The sequence below is a fragment of the Gigantopelta aegis genome, chromosome 3 (genome assembly GCF_016097555.1).
Source record: "Gigantopelta aegis isolate Gae_Host chromosome 3, Gae_host_genome, whole genome shotgun sequence".
Lineage (NCBI taxonomy): Eukaryota > Metazoa > Mollusca > Gastropoda > Neomphalida > Peltospiridae > Gigantopelta > Gigantopelta aegis.
In genome coordinates, this window is record NC_054701.1 from 94692040 (window position 1) to 94714213 (window position 22174).

Consider the following 22174-nt stretch of genomic DNA (forward strand, 5'->3'; position numbering starts at 1 on the left):
TAGTACTGGATGTGTATCGAGACCTAACATACAGTTAGTACTGGATATGTATCGAGACCTAACATACAGTTAGTACTGGATATGTATTCAGACCTATCATACAGTTAGTACTGGATATGTGTATCGAGACCTAACATACAGTTACTACTGGATGTGTATCCAGACCTAACATACAGTTACCATTGGATATGTATCGAGACCTAACATACAGTTAGTACTGGATGTGTATCGAGACCTAACATACAGTTAGTACTGGATGTGTATCGAGACCTAACATACAGTTAGTACTGGATGTGTATCGAGACCTAACATACAGTTAGTACTGGATGTGTATCGAGACCTAACATACAGTTAGTACTGGATGTGTATCGAGACCTAACATACAGTTAGTACTGGATGTGTATCGAGACCTAACATACAGTTAGTACTGGATGTGTATCGAGACCTAACATACAGTTACTACTGGATATGTATTCAGACCTAACATACAGTTAGTACTGGATGTGTATCGAGACCTAACATACAGTTACTACTGGATATGTATTCAGACCTAACATACAGTTAGTACTGGATATGTATCGAGACCTAACATACAGTTACTACTGGATATGTATCAGACCTGTCATACAGTTAGTACTGGATATGTATTCAAACCTAACATACAGTTAGTACTGGATGTGTATCGAGACCTAACATACAGTTAGTACTGGATATGTATCGAGACCTAACATACAGTTAGTACTGGATGTGTATCGAGACCTAACATACAGTTAGTACTGGATATGTATCGAGACCTAATATACAGTTGGTACTGTATATGTATTCAGACCTATCATACAGTTAGTACTGGATATGTGTATCGAGACCTAACATACAGTTACTACTGGATGTGTATCCAGACCTAACATACAGTTACTACTGGATGTGTATCGAGACCTAACATACAGTTAGTACTGGATGTGTATCGAGACCTAACATACAGTTAGTACTGGATATGTATCGAGACCTAACATACAGTTAGTACTGGATATGTATTCAGACCTATCATACAGTTAGTACTGGATATGTGTATCGAGACCTAACATACAGTTACTACTGGATGTGTATCCAGACCTAACATACAGTTACCATTGGATATGTATCGAGACCTAACATACAGTTAGTACTGGATGTGTATCGAGACCTAACATACAGTTAGTACTGGATATGTATCGAGACCTAACATACAGTTAGTACTGGATATGTATTCAGACCTATCATACAGTTAGTACTGGATATGTGTATCGAGACCTAACATACAGTTACTACTGGATGTGTATCCAGACCTAACATACAGTTACCATTGGATATGTACCTAACATACAGTTAGTACTGGATGTGTATCGAGACCTAACATACAGTTACTACTGGATATGTATTCAGACCTAACATACAGTTAGTACTGGATATGTATCGAGACCTAACATACAGTTGCTGGATATGTATCGAGACCTAACATACAGTTAGTACTGGATGTGTATCGAAACCTAACATAGTTACTACTGGATGTGTATCGAGACCTAACATACAGTTAGTACTGGATGTGTATGACTACAGATATGTACCATATACACAATTGCAGTAGGTAAACGAACCTTTCTGCCCGTTAATATTCCATCAGTTTGGGGTTATTGATCAACAGTGCACGTATACACTATTATACAGTTAAAACAGGGCTCGCGGAGTGTCTCTTAAAGTGGGAGGAGGGGCACTGCAGGTATGATGGTAATTTGAGGGCATGAAGGGCCTGAACTTATTAGGGAAGTTTAAGAAATTTTTAATTTCAGGTGTTAAAACATGGGAGATACTAAGTTAGACTACATGATACTAAGTTAGACTATGATACTAAGTTAGACTATGTGATACTAAGTTAGACTATGATACTAAGTTAGACTATACTAAGTTAGACTATGATACTAAGTTAGACTATGTGATACTAAGTTAGACTATGATACTAAGTTAGACTATACTAAGTTAGACTATGATACTAAGTTAGACTATGATACTTTAGTAGACTATGATACTAAATTAGACTATGATGCTAAGTTAGACTACCGGTATATGATACTAAGTAGACTGATACTAAGTTAGACTATGATACTAAATTAGACTATGATACTAAGTTAGACTATCATACTAAGTTAGACTATCATACTAAATTAGACTATCATACTAAGTTAGACTATGATACTAAGTTAGACTATCGGTATATGATACTAACTTAGACTATAATCTAAGTTAGACTATCATACTAAGTTAGACTACCGGTATATTATACTAAGTTAGACTATGATACTAAGTTAGACTATGATACTAATTTAGACTATGACACTACTTTGGACTATGATACTAAGTTAGACTACATGATACTAAGTTAGACTATGATACTAATTTAGACTATGATACTAAGTTACGCTATGACTCTTAAGTTACACTATGATACTAAGTTACACTATGATATTAAGTTACACTATGATACTAAGTTAGACTACATGATATTAAGTTAGACTACATGATACTAATTTAGACTATGATACTAAGACTATGATACTAAGTTAGACTACATGTATATGATACTAACAAGTGTACTTCTAATTGCAATCTATAGTTTTACATAATTATATAAATACTATTTCCATATACTCACCTCTTATGACACCCAGTAGCCCATGTGTATTTTTGTACTGGGGTGTCGTTAAACATTCATTCATTCATTCATTCATTCATTCATTCATTCATTCATTCTAATTGCAGTATAAAGGCGTCATTACAGACTTAGTAAGTTGTGTGGTTTGACTCCTCTTTCAGTCTGGGCAACTTGCTCTGTTTTTAAAAATCTCTCCCTGTGTTGAAATTTCTGATTGTTTTTAAACACCCATAATTACTCCACTGTATAACACTCACCCTAATTATGACAACTCACCACTTTGAAAATGGCATTTACCCATTAAAACATTGTTATATACAATACTTGTGCAATACAAACATTGTACTGTTCTATCACTCTTGTCTTTTTAACAATTTCAGTTACATAATTTTGTGATTTCTATTTAATAAATTCTCGTGTTATTGCATTTCAGGCATTTTGTGATTTCTATTTAATAAATTCTCGTGTGTTATTGCATTTCAGGCATTTTGTGATTTCTATTTAATAAATTCTCGTGTGTTATTGCATTTCAGGCATTTTGAGATGTCTATTTAATAAATTCTCGTGTGTTATTGCATTTCAGGCATTTTGAGATGCAGCCACTGTGTGTTTTTTGCGATTTGCTTTCACAGTTTTCTATTGGACGAACATGTATTATTCCATTTTAGCATGAATTACAACTTGTATATCTCAACTTGCAGAATGCATACTAACCTGTTTCCTCATTGGAGTGTTGCACGGGATGGTTAATTGTTTCTAATCTTCATGTTTAAACGACCCTTAACAGAGTGTTTGTTTTTTGTCTCACCTTTATCAAGTACAAAAGCATGATATACACGAAGATATTATTTGTCCCATGGCAGCAGTGTGTCATCTTTTGTGTTAAAGTTTAAAGATAAGTTTTTGCTGATAGATAATTTGTCAGAAACTGTAAGACCTAGGTCAATTAAACTTGGTTTATAGTTTCATCTCTGTGCATCGAAAAAGTTTATTTTTCAGTTACATGCACGTGGAATTCTTGTTTTCAGTTGACCATTCTCCACAACAGGCTTCGAGTGCGTCATGCTGTCAACTGGCATACTTGATAGTCACCAGACACAGATTTAGATGGGGACCCAAGAGGCCTTTAATTGTGGTTATTTAATTGATTTAGATGGGGATGAAAGAGGCCTTTAATTGTGGTTATTTAATTGATTTAGATGGGGACCCAAGAGGCCTTTAATTGTGGTTATTTAATTGATTTAGATGGGGATGAAAGAGGCCTTTAATTGTGGTTATTTAATTGATTTAGATGGGGACCCAAGAGGCCTTTAATTGTGGTTATTTAATTGATTTAGATGGGGACCCAAGAGGCCTTTAATTGTGGTTATTTAATTGATTTAGATGGGGATGAAAAAGGCCTTTAATTGTGGTTATTTAATTGATTTGCCTTTGTATAAGATGTAGCCCAGTAGTAAAATACTTGCCTAATGCACAGTCGGTCTAAGATTGATCCTCATCAACGAGCCCATTGGGCTATTTCTCGTTCAATCCAGTGCACAACAACTGGTATATCAAAGGCTGTGGTATGTGCTATCATGTCTGTGGGGTTGTGCATATAAAAGATCCCTTGCTACTACTGGAAAAGTGTAGCAGGTTTCTGCTCTAAGACTATATGTCCAAATTACCAGATGTTTGGCATTCAGTAGCCAATGATTAATAAATCAATGTGCTTTAGTGGTGTCGTTAAACAAAACAAACTTTTAACATAACTTTGTAATGGGTGATGAGTTTTGATAAACAACGTCACTGCACTACACTGTGTATGTTACATTCATGTTTCAGGACCTCCTGTTACCTGGCCAATTCATCAACGTCACTGACCTACATGTACATTGTGTATGTTACATTCATGTTTCACACACCTCCTGTTACCTGGCCAATTCATCAACGTCACTGACCTACATGTACATTGTGTATGTTACATTCATGTTTCACACACCTCCTGTTACCTGGCCAATTCATCAACGTCACTGACCTACATGTACATTGTGTATGTTACATTCATGTTTCAGGACCTCCTGTTACCTGGCCAATTCTCACCTGGTCTCTGAATGAAAATTTAATACCGGATTGTCTTTTTCTCTTTCACATCATTTGTTGTTTTGCAGTGTTTAAATATCTTTGTCTGGTTTGTTGCAGACTAATTCATACAAATGTCATTTACTTTGACAGTCACTGTATGTTTGTTTGTGTGTCTTCTAACCCTGATAACATAACCAAAGTGTGTGCATATTGATGCATGTGATTGCACCGCAAGCATCATGTTTATAATAACAGCTAGCTTATCTATTAAGTCATCAAAATATACAGTCAAACCTTGTTAATCCGGACTCCGATTATCTGGAAACCCCACTTTCCGGACAGATGAGCGACAAAACAAAATGGCTACTTTGAAGATTTATTTATTAGTCCGGATATTCAACTTCCGGATCCGGACAGTCATAATCCAAAACAAAGTGTCAAGAATAAAGGAAATTTGCTTCATTTAACCGGTTACTGCTAAAACAACAAATCCCCTGCCTTCCATAAACGCGACTAGGTAAAGACCAGTCAGGCAATCCACACTAGCTCTAATGGCTGCAAGGGGTTTCACACCTCTGTTTGTTTTACACACTTATCGGTTCGGTGCCCTGTGTTAGAGTGGGAGTGGGAACTATTTTCTTGTGCCCCTATCCACAGAGGTTCAGGCACGCCCACTACGGATTTAGCCTCTGACTTCGCCAGTGACTAACTCCGGAGCAGGAGGGGGGGGGGGGGGTAAGTTTGAAGTGGGCGGAATTTGGAAGAAAGCCATTTAGTACGGTCAACGCGAGTGCGGACCAAATAGCAGACACTTCATAAAGCTTGAAGTACACCGAGTGGGAGCCGTGCTCTGATGGCTGAATTTCGATTCCTCGGTGAAGCCTGTTTTTTACCTAAGTATGAAGAGTAACTGCATACCAAAACATGTCTGGACTCTAAAATTTAACCCAAAGTAGGTAAGACTGCTCAGCCAAAAGGTTTTAAGGTGATTTTGAGCAATTGAACGGGCGCCAAAGTAAAATGCGTTAGACTACTTATAAAAAAATAAACATAAAAATTTTGAACTGCTTCCAAAACGTTTAAAGTCTAACTAGCCCAAAAAGGAGGTTGTTACCTGTCCTAGCAAAGGTTGGCGTCTACGGCGAGCCGATGAAGTTAGTGACGTCGAGGTGTGGGAGATCCTGCCGGTAGGGGGAGACTGCTAGTAGCTTGATGATGTGGCTATATTCGCTCCCCGCGATGGTTTTGAGGGCACGATGTAGCGAAGGGTTGTCCATTTCTTTAAGTAGCAGGGCTTGATGGTAAATCCCCCTCCGGCGAATGGTGATGCAAACTGCGTTGAGCCCCCTTTCATCCCGGACTCGGTGGACGGCGAAGTCCCCTTCATCAGGCTCGGTAGGTAGCGGATGGTACGCCTTGTGTTGTGGCTCACTAGTGAGTTGGCGCACGTCTTCTACGTTGGTCTTCATCAGCTGATGGTACCGCGGATGAAGTTTGCTGGCCTGAAGCGTCCATGGTTCCTCTGGTTGTTTCTCTGGCTGTTTCTCTGGATTCGGCGGTTTGGTGGGGCGACTTGGCTTGGCTGGTATGGCACTCGGAGGAGTGGTCGCCTTTCTCTTAATTACAGCCGTCTTCCGGGCCTGGGTCTCGGGTGTCGTCCGTTTAACCGGCGATAAACCCTGTATCCCATGGTAGATAGGCGGTGGATCGGGTCGTGTAGACGGCGGGTCGCAGATGGCTGTGTCCGGCGCGTCGACTTCCTCGGTGACTGTTGAAGGGACGGTGATGACTGGGGCTGGGGCCACTTCCATCTTCGTCTTCTTCTCCAGTTGAGTGGCGTTAGGCGGTCTAGCAGACGGAGTCGCTGCCGGTGGTTTAGCCACCGGTTTTGACTCCCCCTGCGCCGCCACTGGCGCACGTCTCCTTTTCCTCCACCTTCCTTTCTTCGGTATGCGGTCTCCGTACACCACGGTCACGGTCGCCCGTGACCCGGTGTACGAGACGCGGTATTCCATCAGGTTTCCGTAAGTTGCAATTAGTCCCCCCAGGTGGGGGGGTAACTGCACAGCACACTCGACGACGTCTGATCGGATTGGCTGCATATTTGAAACTGCTGTGTTAGATCTACCGCTCTATGATCCTGTTGTGTTTTATAATCTTTAGAACAGTCAGTTAAGGGTAATTAACTTTGAGTTACTGTTACAATTGTTCGACAAAAGACAAATGGTCAGAGTTAAGGGATATCACATTTGTTTTTTTAAATACTTATCGAGAAATGCACATTTTATAAGAAATTTCCTTTGATCGATGTTCCATTTAATTTAATGTTTCTTATCTTAACAATGTCCACTCAATTGAGGATAATCAATTTTGAGTTACTGTTGCCATCTGGTTGGGGCATAAAGATCAAACTTTTAAGGTTTTGACACCATTTTCTAACTCTGGTTATGGGAAACCAACCAAAGAAACGAAAACGTCACGAGATTACAGCCTGCGAAAAGAGAGAAATATGTCAATACAAAGTTAAAAATCCCAAAGCTAGTCTTGATATGATGGCAAAGTATTTCAGTAACACTTTTGGTCATGACATCGGGAAGGTGACATTGTGAAAAATAAAGAAAAATGGTTAAGCAATGCCGAAGATGAATCCGCACTGTCACGAGCCCGCCACGCCAGGGACCAGAAACTAGAAGACGCAATGTACCTATGGCTGAGCGATATGTCTGGTAGAAATGCAGGAATCAACGATCAAATGTTCCCTGAGAAAGCAAAAGTACTAGGTGCTAAACTGAACATAACAGATTTCGCATACTCCCGTGGGTGGTTGTCACAGTTCCAGTTCCGACACAACGTCACCAAACGCATGTATGAGGGGGAAGCAGCAAGTGCCGACAACACTGCAGTAATTAGCGGCAGAGAAGAGCTGAAGAAGGTGTTGAAAAACCACGAGTGGGAAGATATCTTCAATATGGATGAAACCAGACTGTTTTTTAAACTGGGCCCAAATTACACCTTAGCATCAAAGTCAGTGAAAGGAGTTAAATGGTCAAAGGAGAGAATAACAGTTGCATTGTGTGCAAATGGAGAGAATAACAGTTGCATTGTGTGCAAATGGAGAGAATAACAGTTGCATTGTGTCCAAATGGAGAGAATAACAGTTGCATTGTGTGCAGATGCTACCGGGGAAATAAAAATTAAGCCATGATTCAGTAGTCTGGAAATACGTTTATCCGGTCAATTTGTAGGAAAACCATTCTGTCCAGATTAACGAGGTTCGACTGTTCCTATATAAATGTAAATATATACATTTATAAATGAATTAATATTTATCTGAATATTTACATACATAAATAGATTCATTTGTATACATAAATATATAATATATATAAATATACATTAGTACATAAATAAATATATAAAAATATACATATTATATAAAAAAAAATATATACAATGTACAAACCTACATGTATTGGTGTCTGCTGGATATTTTTGTCTAAACTTACATGTAGTTGTTTTCTTCACATTAATTAGGCCACCTGGAAATTTATTTGTGAACATACAGTCTAAAATCTAAAATGTTCAAATCTTATCTTAAAAACTAGTAACCAAAATGTGCATATTTGTGATCATTGAAAGAGTTTTGAGTTAAAAATATTTGAGGATAGACTTCTAAAAATCAATTACAAAACCATATAAAAAAGCATTATCTAATGTTCCTTATTATCATAGAAGCTTAATAGGTCTTTATTAAGCGTTAGATACAAGTTGTTAATGCAGGGTCTAAAAATACAAATGTTTTCTGTTTCACTAATTGAAAATTTGAAAGACCAACCTGAGGCTGTGCGGGTATCTGTGATATCCTACATGTTATATATTTGAGTTATTGATATTTCACCAGGTGCGAGTGTTCACGTATGCCATTGGTCCAACAGCCAACCCTACAACAGCCATACGGTGGATGGCCTGTGCAAATCGAGGTAAGCAATGGGGTTGAGAGATTGGAGGGCCATACCTAACTTCAAAATGTTTTAATGTGCCCTTTTGAAAATTACTTTAAAATTGTTCATTTTGTCTAAAAGAGAGGATTTTGGTATCCTCGATCTCTCTTACTGCTCCCCACACTTCCCTCCCAAGTTATTTGAGGCTAGGTGCGGCTCTGAATTGGCAGTTTATTCTGTCTAATATGGAAGTGAAGAAAATGTATCTTAACATTTTATTATTGACAATAGTATCATTTAAACAGTTCAAAAACTTCCCTTGTTTTCCAGTTTCACTAAAAAAAAAATTAAATTTTGTCAATGTAATGTAAAGCAAACTGATAGATTTTGATCTTATTAATATGTACTTAACTTGAATGAAAGAAGAGTTTCTTTGATTTGTAACACAAACTGACATTTTAATCATGTATGTAATTATGTTTAAATGATTCCATCTACTTCCATGTTATAATTGTATTATGATATATTTTACTGAGATGGAAGTTGGGTTGTTTAGGTTTATGGCTGATGTAGATGTAGTTTAAGATAAACCATAAATATGTAAGTTTTTGATTCCAGGATTCTTTTCACAAATACCCGCCATGGGTGCGATAAGAGCAAAAGTCCAGGTATGTTTCATTGTCATCACTTTATCTAGTACCTACTGTGAGGTTTTATGCAACACTAATTAGTTTCTTACAGTAAACTGGGATGATGTTTCCACCTAGCTATATTAGTGAGCTATATTTAGTGATACTGTATAATGATTTGACAAAAGGACTTTAATATTATGATACTTCTTAGAAATATGTAATAAATATCTATGCAAACTGTGATTGCAGAACTTTTATTTCTAATATAATTCAAAGTTTTAAATGTAAAATTTTTAGTTAAGTAATAAAATTAAAATTACATAAATTTTATTCTTAAAATATTATTTTTATATCGGATCTTTATGTAGATACCAGTAGATGTTTGTGTTAATGAACACTAGTGTACTAATTGATGTCCAAACAACAAAACCCAATGCAAATTATAGTTTCTTTAATAATTGTAATGAGTGAACTATGTTTTTAAAATGTTTATTGTACTGTGTCTGTTGAGTTTCAGATATGCAGTAAAGGTTTATTTCCATGTGTGTGATTAATATATACTTTATCCTTGTTTAAATACACATTGGCCATCATACTTACAGCTCTCTGTTCATTCTGGACATTCAGAAAACATTTTCATCAGTGATGTCAACATTTTCTGGTTCTCATACACGTATCTGGCCTGGTGTTATAAAACTATTAGAGTCTAGACTCAAGACTTTAATAGAGTCTGAGACTTTAACGTTATGGCAACGCCACACAAATTGTATGTCTATGACATCATTAGAGATTAGAGTCTAGACTCGAGAATTTAATAGAGTCTGAGACTTTAACGTCATGGCAACGCCACACAAATTGTATGTCTATGACATCATTAGAGATTTGAGTCTAGACTCAAGACTTTAATAGAGTCTGAGACTTTAACGTCATGGCAACGCCACACAAATTGTATGTCTATGACATCATTAGAGATTTGAGTCTAGACTCAAGACTTTAATAGAGTCTGAGACTTTAACGTCATGGCAACGCCACACAAATTGTATGTCTATGACATCATTAGAGATTTGAGTCTAGACTGTAAATGTTTTATAAGCACGGACCCAGGTACACATTAGCATTACTTGTTACACATATGGTAGATATAGTTTGATATGTGTATGGTATATATTTGTGACAATTCTGTAATTTTTGCTCAGGATTATTATGATGTCCTAGCTCGCCCACTGGCGATAAAACACATGGAACACACTCAGTGGAGTGGGAGTCGTGTCTCACCACATAATGACCCCAAATCGGTACAGTATCCCACCGAATCAGTTTGGTGGCGGCAGTTGATAGATCTTTACAGTATTCTACTGAATCAATTTGGTGGCGGCAGTTGATAGACTGATACAGTATTCTACTGAATCAGTTTGGTGGCGGCAGTTGATAGATGTATACAGTATTCTACTGAATCAGTTTGGTGGCGGCAGTTGATAGACTGATACAGTATTCTACCGAATCAGTTTGGTGGCGGCAGTTGATAGACTGATACAGTATTCTACTGAATCAGTTTGGTGGCAGCAGTTGATAGATGTATACAGTATTCTACTGAATCAGTTTGGTGGCGGCAGTTGATACATTGATACAGTATTCCACCGAATCATTTTGGTGGCGGCAGTTGATACATTGATAGAGTATTCTACTGAATCAGTTTGGTGGCGGTAGTTGATACATTAATTGATACAGTATTCTACTGAGTCATGGTGTTGGCGGTTACTTGTGATGTTCTGTTTACCTACAAGAGATTTATTTGCATTAATATATTCTATTTTACTCTTGATATTGATAAAAATCAGTTCTCAAAATAAAAACTATATTATACAATTTTAATGTAATCATGTTCAATTTTTAAGTAATATTTATGTTCAGTTTTAATAGAAATTTTTGTGTAATGTTTAATATGAAGATGCTTACACATGTTCAATCTAAATTTAAAATGTAAATATCAAGTACCATATCTTGAATAAAAAAGAAAAACTTTTACTTATTTTAAATGTGCCAAAAATGCAATAACAGATTATTTTATTTCTTATTACTGTAAATGTGGTTGCAGGTTTTGATTTTGCTTTCTATACATAGAATGTGTACTGTACTGTTTGTAACCAATGAATATAACTGACAGCTATGTACTTTAAACACATGTTGACAGACCATACATATACATGTACATTGTTATGTTTTATATATTTGTTATTGCTGTAACTCTTTCTCGCAGGAGTACATTAAAAAGTTTTACGGTCCTATGGAATACTTTAATGGTGGCAGTGTGCGGTCGGAAATAACCATTGATCCCCGTGTAAGAATAACGAGCGAGCCAGGACTGCATTTATGCATGATACCTTGTTGAACTTTCAGATTCAAACCAAATGTATTGCGTACTACTTTCTACACTGCATCTTACAGCATATCTTTCAGTATACGTTAGGGTGACCAACTTGTCAGATAGTTTTGGTGTCACTCTTAAAGTGTTAGGACTGACTGACAAATATCTTTATATAAACAAGATGAACAGCTGAAAGGAGTTACTTATGATGTAATTGGTTGATCTTTTCTAATAGGTGAATATCTGCTAAAAGAATATTTTCTAGGAGTTACTTATGATGTAATTGGTTAATGTTTTCTAATAGGTGAATATCAGCTAAAAGAATATTTTCTAGGAGTTGCTTACAGTGAAAATTGCTAAAGTTTTCAAATAGTAGCCCATGAAGTTGTGACAGCAGGTTTCCTCTCATTATCAGTGTGATCCGTAACCATATGTCTGTCACTATTTAACCATAAATAGTAAATATAAAGTCATGAGTACATCATTAAATATAATATTTCTGCCTTCTTCATTAACTATGAACTTCTTATTAGCAAAAATAAACCAGATGTGAAAATATTGTTATGCCGGATCAGTTACCAATATGCTAAAATGTTTAGACAGAAGTTGGCCACCTTGGTAAATACGATTTAATATTAATAGCTGTATTTCTTATACATGTATTAGCATGGAATAAAAGCTAATGACTAATAACCTACATGTATGTGTAATTAACATGAATATGTCAGCTTTAGTTGTGGGATTGGGCTCTGGTAGTAAATACTATTACTAATTAATTTATATTGGTTTTAATTATAACACTAATGACAACATGGTTTTCTGAATCTTGAGACAAACCATGTTGATAAATGTCATGTATGATCATGTGTTATAATACATTTCTTAATTACATGTTAGTTGTTAATGAGCTACAGTCAGGTTTACTATAAATCAATGTATTTAACTTCAACAATAATAAAAACAGATGTAGTGAATTGTGTTTTTCTTATACATTTATGATCTTTACGTATCAGTTAGCCACTTAATGTTAGATTGCAAAAATTCAATTAACTCTTTTGTAAGCAGCTTTTCAATCAGAAACGTTCCACTCTGAACCAAATTTTTTATTTTATGACACTTTCATCCAGTTTATTTTCACTTCCACTCAATGACTAGTGATCCCAAGGATTATCTTTTTCAAAATCTCTATTATCTGGTTTATTGTATACAAACATTTCTCTTTTTAAATCTTGAATTGTTAATTAAATAATAATGTCCACCATATTTTAAATGTAATATTTTACACATACCAGTGTGCATGTTAAATCATCAATAATGTTTAGCTCGCTCCAGCCAGTGCACCACAACTGGTACAAAGGTTGTGGTATGTGCTATCCTGTCTGTGGGATGGTTCATATAAAAGATCCCTTGCTGCTAATCAAAAAGAGTAGCTAGTCTATGAAGTGGCGACAGCGGATTTCCTCCCTCAATATCTGTGTTGTCCGTAACCAAATGCCCGATGCCATATAAATGTAAATAAAATGTGTTGAGTGTGTTGTTAAATAAAACATGTCCTTTCTTCAATAATGTTTACAAAACATTTTTTTTTTTTTTTTTTTTTGAGCAGTATTGCCATGACAATTTAAATATGAACACTAATAAAATAAAAATATATATATATATATATATATGAGCACGTTTGATCAATATAGATAACTCATGTAAATGTTGATAGCTTTGTTTACAAAGACCACTCATGTTTAGACTGCAGTGAAGAATAGATGGCAAAGAGTTGAACAGTGACTTGTTTTAATTCAAAAATAAATATTAAGCATGAGATATTAATTTTTTATTAATTATCTTTCTCATGCAAGATAAAGGTTTTCTATGTATTTGATTGTTTGTAATGTTTTTTTGTTTTTTAATTAAGCTAAATATATTTACTTGTACAGTTGAAGATAATTATTTTTTCTTTTCAAAAAGATATTAGTAGTTCACTAATATCTTTGCTATGAATAGATAAACATGATAGAAATGATTGAGTGTCTACTTTCTAACAAAGCATTCATAGCTGTGTTGTGAGACCTACTGCATCATGAAATGCCCCCCCCACCCCAATTCCTCTTTAAGATATTTGTTATGATCTAGTCTGTGTGTTCTTTGTTTTCTGTATTATATGACGTACATGAACTTGAGTAGCCTTCCTTTAGATATAGTTTAGGCATCATTTATGGTAGCTGGTCTTTTTAAAAACCTAAAATTATAAAACAGTTATTGCAGCACTAGTATATTCAACTTCAGTTATTGTCATCTGAGATACAATGAATCATTAAGTAAGAAAATTATAAGTGCCTTGCCTATAATTTAAAAAAAAACCCCAAGAAAACCCCAAATACAATTTTTGTTGTTGTTGTTGTAAAGGACTTAAAGATTTTTCCATTTTTATCTCTATTTTCTTTATAAACTGAATGGTATTATGAAATCCAAGGTGACGGGATTGTATGTTTACAGAACACATCCCCCTTTTGAACATCTATCAGCGTTTTCATGGGTGAACAGAATAATATCTTTAGACTTGACTAGATTGTTGAATTCTACTTCAAAAGTATTTGCAATAGTAGGGCTGCAGTAATAGGTAAAGAGTTAGTTCCCCTTAACTGAACACACTCTGGCCCGGTCTCGGTGCATGTACAAGAAGTATCATGTTATTTTTATGTACAAGAAATGTTTTCCTTTACACAGTGTTGTTCACAAACCTCATCTGTCTGGTTTAAAAAAAACCCCAAAATTCCTTGATGTTGCAGCAGTGTTTGTACCTCTACATGTACATTTGTTTTTTGAACCAGAAGGCTTAGCAAGTTTTAAAAATGGACATCTATAATGTTCAATATTGTGTTTCATGCAGGATGGGTTTGGGTGGATTTGAACACACTGCAGCTGTTGAGCACCGAGGAATGCTATAATGGTGGTATTTTGCTTCTGTTTGAAGGATTATATTCCTGTGCTAAGTCGGCCACAAGTTCTGTTGGATTTGAAGCATTTTCAATGGGGTGACCTCTATTACGACCACTTGGTACTTTTACTCTCTCGCTAGGTGTTGTCTCAGTCCTCAGTGTTGTAAGTTCTAGTGCAGTCCGTCTATCACTTCGTCATGCTCTCCAAACAATCACGATAGGGCTCACCAAACAACCACATGATAGGGCTCACCAAACAACCACATGATAGGGCTCACCAAACAACCACATGATGGGGCACACCAAACAACCACATGATGGGGCACACCAAACAACCACATGATGGGGCTCACCAAACAACCACATGATGGGGCTCACCAAAAAACCACATGATGGGGCTCACCAAACAACCACATGATGGGGCTCACCAAACAACCACATGATAGGGCTCACCAAACAACCAAATGATAGGGCTCACCAAACAACCACTTTGTCTGATATGACTCACCAACAACGACATTGTCACAATAGGGCTCACCAAACAACCACTTGTGATTAAATCAGTCACATCATCATGATAGGGCTCACCAAACAACCACTTGTGATTAAATCAGTCACATCATCATGATAGGGCTCACCAAACAACCACTTGTGATTAAATCAGTCACATCATCATGATAGGACTTACCAAACAACCACTTGTGATTAAATCAGTCACACATCTTCACATATAAAGTAAGTAGTAAAAAACTAAATGTGTCAGTTCCTCCACATTTAAAGTAGCATTTTCATGTACTTTATGCATGGATGTTACAGATTTTTAATTTTTTTTTAGATATAAATTTAAATACAAGATATAATTATTTTATTGTTTTTGGTTTTTGTATTTAAGTGTTTTGTTTTTCTCATTTTACACAGAAACATTTCATTCACTTTAAATATTTTAGGGATCATTTGCCAGGTTTTAATAATTTGAACTAAGAAAGTATAAAGTATTTAACAATGCTTATCAAATACCTGTATACTATAAAATCCACCAATTAATCAGTTTAAAAGCATACACCACATACTGAAATACATCGTTTCAGCTTTATTGATTTGAGTTATTTTGCTGTCTTGTATTGATGTCAGCTGTGCTAGTGACATAGAAAACACACCTGTCATCATTAGTGTTGTGATACACAGTGTTTTACACTGCACTGTAACATAGATATCATATTCTGCACTGAATACACACATATATTTGGTATACTGCACTGGATACATGTATATATATTTTGTATATTGCACTAGATACACCCATAAATATTGTGTACTGGTGCACTAGATACACACACAGACATAGTACTCTTGTATGTGTAGTGTGCATAAAAACAATTTGCACATAAACTTTATACCAATGTACTCATGTATTATGTACAATTTACAGTGTCCAACACTGTATGCATCAAAATCAGTCAACTTTGCATTGAATTCTGGGATCATTAGCTATGCAATCTTGCGTAATCTCGTTGCTGTTGTATGTCAGCAGAAGACTTTGTATTTAAACATTTAAAGTCACCTCTGTTAAAAAATAATCAAACTAATAAATAAATAAAATTTAAAAAAAAATGGTATTGGTGTAAAAGAAAATTAGCTTTTGATAGTCGATAAGGTTACTATTACAGACGGTCAAATATACAAATCTTTTCCAGAAGGTTCAATTGATGTCAGTATGAACACATTGTGTGTTTTTATAGTCAATCATCGCATCTTATTCAGTACAGTGAGTTTAAGTCCTCACTTTAAACACCTTGTATTCTAGAAACACCGTAAGTGTTGTAGAAACACCTTGAATATTTTATTATCCAGACGTCCGCCTGTTTATTGTGGTTTACATGATTATCAGTTTTATTACGGTGACATTTACAGTAACAAGTTGGGTTTTCAAAACATTTTATTATACAGCCTGTTTATTGTGGTAATTGTTACGTTTACATGATTGTCAGTTTTATTAAGGTGACATTTACAGTAACAAGTTGGGTTTTCAAAACATTTTATTCCTCTTTGCTTAAATTGATGTGTTTATTATTTTATTGATGTGCTATATTATGTTAGTACTGTATTTGAAGACCACCATTAAGTAAAATGTAACAGTTATACCAAAATATAAGTCTTGGCATTACATGTATGGTACATGGGTTGTAAGTATCGGATGCACTTTCTTTTAAATGCATGCTGCATTATGTTTGCATGATATTCATTTTGATTTGTTCATTTGACTTGAGTTTGACTTTGGGGTTTAATCATTTGCAATGTTAAAATTGTGCAGTTGTGCATGTGTTGTATGCATAAGTTACAATAAATTATTTTATAAATTAAATGTATTTAAATGTACATGGCAACTGATCTAAAATTAATTTATCATACAATATGTCATGTATTTTTGTTTAATGGTCTCTTATACTAGTTCCATTGTGGATTCAGGATACTATTATCTATACAAATAAAGAAATATATGAATATTATTTTTTTAATGTTTTATCAACATTTAAATACAGCTCATATTTAAGTGTGTTAATTCACGCCTTTAGATAAATAAATAAAGCTGAGACAACATAACTCTGTCACCACAGGTATATCAACATATATCAATATTTAGCATTAAATACTAGGTTAACATACATGTAAATTGTTTCAGTACTACATTGTAAGTATGAGATTATCTTACCAGTTCAAGTAGTTAGCGAGTTGAATGTATATAAGCTGTAAATTTAAGTAATATAATAAAATTAATGTAAAGGGGTTTATCCAGGATTTTTTGCAAGGGGACCTGTGTCTGATGGGATTAAGAAACATAAAATGAGTAAATCATATCTGGGATATTTTTTCATGCCACAAAATGATGCAGTACACAGCTGTTAAATTAATTTATCAGCACAGTCATAATTAAAAGAATTTTGAGCATAGAAATTGGGAATTTTCAAGGCCACTTTCTTTTGGGAAGGGGCCCATGTTCGAATCCACAGAACGCCTGGATAAAACCCTGAATCTTTATTGAATTATTTCATATTTGTGTGTTTAGGTAATATTGCGATCAGACATTGAATTGGTGTGTAAAAATAAAATAAAGTAATGTTGATATTTTACGATTTCATCTTCTTATCTTACCCTTCTGACTAAAATGTGGGTTTCACAGAAGCACTGAATTCTGTTAAATGTGTAACCAGGTAGACTGGTAGTCTATAATACAGAGTGATGAACATCAACTATGATGGTGTATATGTGTAACTCTTGTCTGCCGTGTTGCAGGGCTTGGGGATGATGACGTCAGTCACATTGCCGGTTTACAACCGCACCATCGGCTCGGTGAGTAATCATTTCTCTTTTAATACATAATCATATCATGATTGCAACTACATGACATATGCATTATTGCATTTATCAGGTGAATATGTATTGAGTTCGAGTCACTGTTTGTTAGTGAATGTTCTATCTGTGTAGATGATCATATTCATGTTCTTACCGTTGTTTGAAACCCAATAGCCGATGTGTACTTTCATGCTGGTGTGTCGTTAAACATTCATTCAGTCATTCAATGCCAATATGGATGTATATATGTTATTCATGGCTTTTTTTCAGTCGAATCAGACAATTCTCGGAGTGATGGGGATTGATGTCACCACGGAGGCGATGAGACGGAGAACTCCAACACAACAGGTGACTCAAATACTACACAGCTATAACGTGAATTATGTCACTTGAAAAATATAGAAATGGTGTTTTCAGTTTCAAAGTGACTCTTACCTGTCTGACACAAATTTCTTGTGTATTACACAGGTCTGCAGTTATTTTAGGCTAGATAGCATTGTATATTACAATTTAGTGATGTTGATGGGGTATTTAGTCTATGCTAGTTAGCATTGTATATTACAATTTAGTGATGTTAATGGGGTATTTAGTCTATGCTAGTTAGCATTGTATATTATTATTACAATTTAGTGATGTTGACGGGGTATTTAGTCTGTGCTAGATAGCATTGTACGTTACAATTTAGTGATGTTGACGGGGTATTTAGTCTGTGCTAGATAGCATTGTACGTTACAATTTAGTGATGTTGACGGGGTATTTAGTCTGTGCTAGATAGCATTGTACGTTACAATTTAGTGATGTTGACGGGGTATTTAGTCTGTGCTAGATAGCATTGTACGTTACAATTTAGTGATGTTGACGGGGTATTTAGTCTGTGCTTACGACTCAGCATTCTGATATTTTAATCTGAAAGCAAATATTAAAACTTGAGAAGCAGTTCTTGATCTCTTGTACTGATATAATTAAACTTCCATTACTTTCATTATCAGTTCAAGTCATCCCATTGGCCCAGCCATAGCAATGCGAGTGAGTTTGTTCATTTCTCAATGACATCACCGGGGAACATTGTATCTGACGAGGTCACTTTATAGTGATACTTTGTTGTATCTGACGAGGTCACTTTATAGTGATACTTTGTCGTATCTGACGAGGTCACTTTATAGTGATACTTTGTCGTATCTGACGAGGTCACTTTATAGTGATACTTTGTCGTATCTGACGAGGTCACTTTATAGTGATACTTTGTCGTATCTGACGAGGTCACTTTATAGTGATACTTTGTCGTATCTGACGAGGTCACTTTATAGTGATACATTGTCGTATCTGACGAGGTCACTTTATAGTGATACTTTGTCGTATCTGACGAGGTCACTTTATAGCGATACTTTGCCGTATCTGATGAGGTCACTTTATAGTGATACTTATCTGATGAGGACACTTTATAGTGATACTTTTTTGTATCTGATGAGGTCACTTTATAGAGATACTTTGTCATATCTGATGAGGTCACTTTATAGAGATACTTTGTTGTATCTGATGAGGTCACTTTATAGTGATACTTTGTTGTATCTGATGAGGTCACTTTATAGTGATACTTTGCCGTATCTGATGAGGTCACTTTATAGTGATACTTATCTGATGAGGTCACTTTATAGTGATACTTTGTTGTATCTGATGAGGTCACTTTATAGAGATACTTTGTTGTATCTGATGAGGTCACTTTATAGTGATACTTTGTTGTATCTGATGAGGTCACTTTATAGTGATACTTTGTTGTATCTGATGAGGTCACTTTATAGTGATACTTTGTTGTATCTGATGAGGACACTTTATAGTGATACTTTGTCATATCTGATGAGGACACTTTATAGTGATACTTTTTCGTATCTGATGAGGTCACTTTATAGTGATACTTTGTTGTATCTGATGAGGTCACTTTATAGTGATACTTTGTTGTATCTGATGAGGACACTTTATAGTGATACTTTGTCGTATCTGATGAAGTCACTTTATAGTGATACTTTGTCGTATCTGATGAGGTCACTTTATAGCGATTATTTGTCGTATCTGATGAGGTCACTTTATAGCGATACTTATCTGATGAGGACACTTTATAGTGATACTTTTTTGTATCTGATGAGGTCACTTTATAGAGATACTTTGTCATATCTGATGAGGTCACTTTATAGAGATACTTTGTTGTATCTGATGAGGTCACTTTATAGTGATACTTTGCTGTATCTGATGAGGTCACTTTATAGTGATACTTTGCCGTATCTGATGAGGTCACTTTATAGTGATACTTATCTGATGAGGTCACTTTATAGTGATACTTTGTTGTATCTGATGAGGTCACTTTATAGAGATACTTTGTCGTATCTGATGAGGTCACTTTATAGTGATACTTTGTTGTATCTGATGAGGTCACTTTATAGTGATACTTTGTTGTATCTGATGAGGTCACTTTATAGTGATACTTTTTCGTATCTGATGAGGTCACTTTATAGCGATACTTTGTTGTATCTGATGAGGTCACTTTATAGCGATACTTTGTCGTATCTGATGAGGTCACTTTATAGTGATACTTTGTCGTATCTGATGAGGTCACTTTATAGCGATTATTTGTCGTATCTGATGAGGTCACTTTATAGCGATACTTTGTCGTATCTGATGAGGTCACTTTATAGTGATACTTTGTCGTATCTGATGAGGTCACTTTATAGCGATTATTTGTCGTATCTGATGAGGTCACTTTATAGCGATACTTTGTTGTATCTGATGAGGACACTTTATAGTGATACTTTGTCGTATCTGATGAGGACACTTTATAGTGATACTTTGTTGTATCTGATAAGGACACTTTATAGTGATACTTTGTCGTATCTGATGAGGACACTTTATAGTGATACTTTGTTGTATCTGATGAGGCACTTTATAGTGATACTTTGTTGTATGTGATGAGGTCACTTTATAGAGATACTTTGTCGTATCTGATGAGGACACTTTATAGTGATACTTTGTCGTATCTGATGAGGACACTTTGTAGAGATACTTTGTCGTATCTGATGAGGCACTTTATAGTGATACTTTGTCGTATTTGATGAGGACACTTTATAGTGATACTTTGTCGTATCTGATGAGGCACTTTATAGTGATACTTTGTCGTATCTGATGAGGACACTTTATAGCGATACTTTGTCGTATCTGATGAGGACACTTTATAGCGATACTTTGTCGTATCTGATGAGGTCACTTTATAGTGATACTTTGTCGTATCTGACGAGGTCACTTTATAGCAATACTTATCTGATGAGGTCACTTTATAGCGATACTTTGTCGTATTTGATGAGGACACTTTATAGTGATACTTTGTCGTATCTGACGAGGTCACTTTATAGTGATACTTTGTCGTATCTGATGAGGTCACTTTATAGCGATACTCTGTCGTATCTGATGAGTACACTTTATAGCGATACTTTGTCGTATCTGATGAGGTCACTTTATAGTGATACTTTGTCGTATCTGATGAGGTCACTTTATAGTGATACTTTGTCGTATCTGATGAGGTCACTTTATAGCAATACTTATCTGATGAGGTCACTTTATAGTGATACTTTGTCGTATCTGATGAGGTCACTTTATAGCGATACTTATCTGATGAGGTCACTTTATAGCGATACTTTGTCGTATCTGATGAGGTCACTTTATAGCGATACTTTATCGTATCTGATGAGGTCACTTTATAGCGATACTTTGTCGTATTTGATGAGGACACTTTATAGTGATACTTTGTCAGATCTGATGAGGTCACTTTATAGTGATACTTTGTCGTATCTGATGAGGTCACTTTATAGCGATACTTATCTGATGAGGTCACTTTATAGCGATACTTTGTCGTATCTGATGAGGTCACTTTATAGCGATACTTTATCGTATCTGATGAGGTCACTTTATAGCGATACTTTGTCGTATCTGATGAGGTCACTTTATAGCAATACTTATCTGATGAGGTCACTTTATAGTGATACTTTGTCGTATCTGATGAGGTCACTTTATAGCGATACTTTGTTGTATGTGATGAGGTCACTTTATAGAGATACTTTGTCGTATCTGATGAGGACACTTTATAGTGATACTTTGTCGTATCTGATGAGGACACTTTGTAGAGATACTTTGTCGTATCTGATGAGGCACTTTATAGT

General features: G+C 35.5%; 1 protein-coding gene across 1 annotated transcript in view; it reads left to right on the forward strand.

Annotated features, from left to right (window-relative positions):
- LOC121368950 (voltage-dependent calcium channel subunit alpha-2/delta-2-like) overlaps nucleotides 1–22174 on the forward strand; it is a 95645-nt gene that overhangs the window by 50692 nt on the left and 22779 nt on the right. Inside the window, exons 13-17 of the mRNA XM_041493715.1 lie at nucleotides 8652–8730; nucleotides 9310–9359; nucleotides 14657–14740; nucleotides 17913–17969; nucleotides 18243–18347. Coding sequence (XP_041349649.1) covers nucleotides 8652–8730; nucleotides 9310–9359; nucleotides 14657–14740; nucleotides 17913–17969; nucleotides 18243–18347 — 375 coding nt within the window. The remainder of the gene's footprint in view (nucleotides 1–8651; nucleotides 8731–9309; nucleotides 9360–14656; nucleotides 14741–17912; nucleotides 17970–18242; nucleotides 18348–22174) is intronic.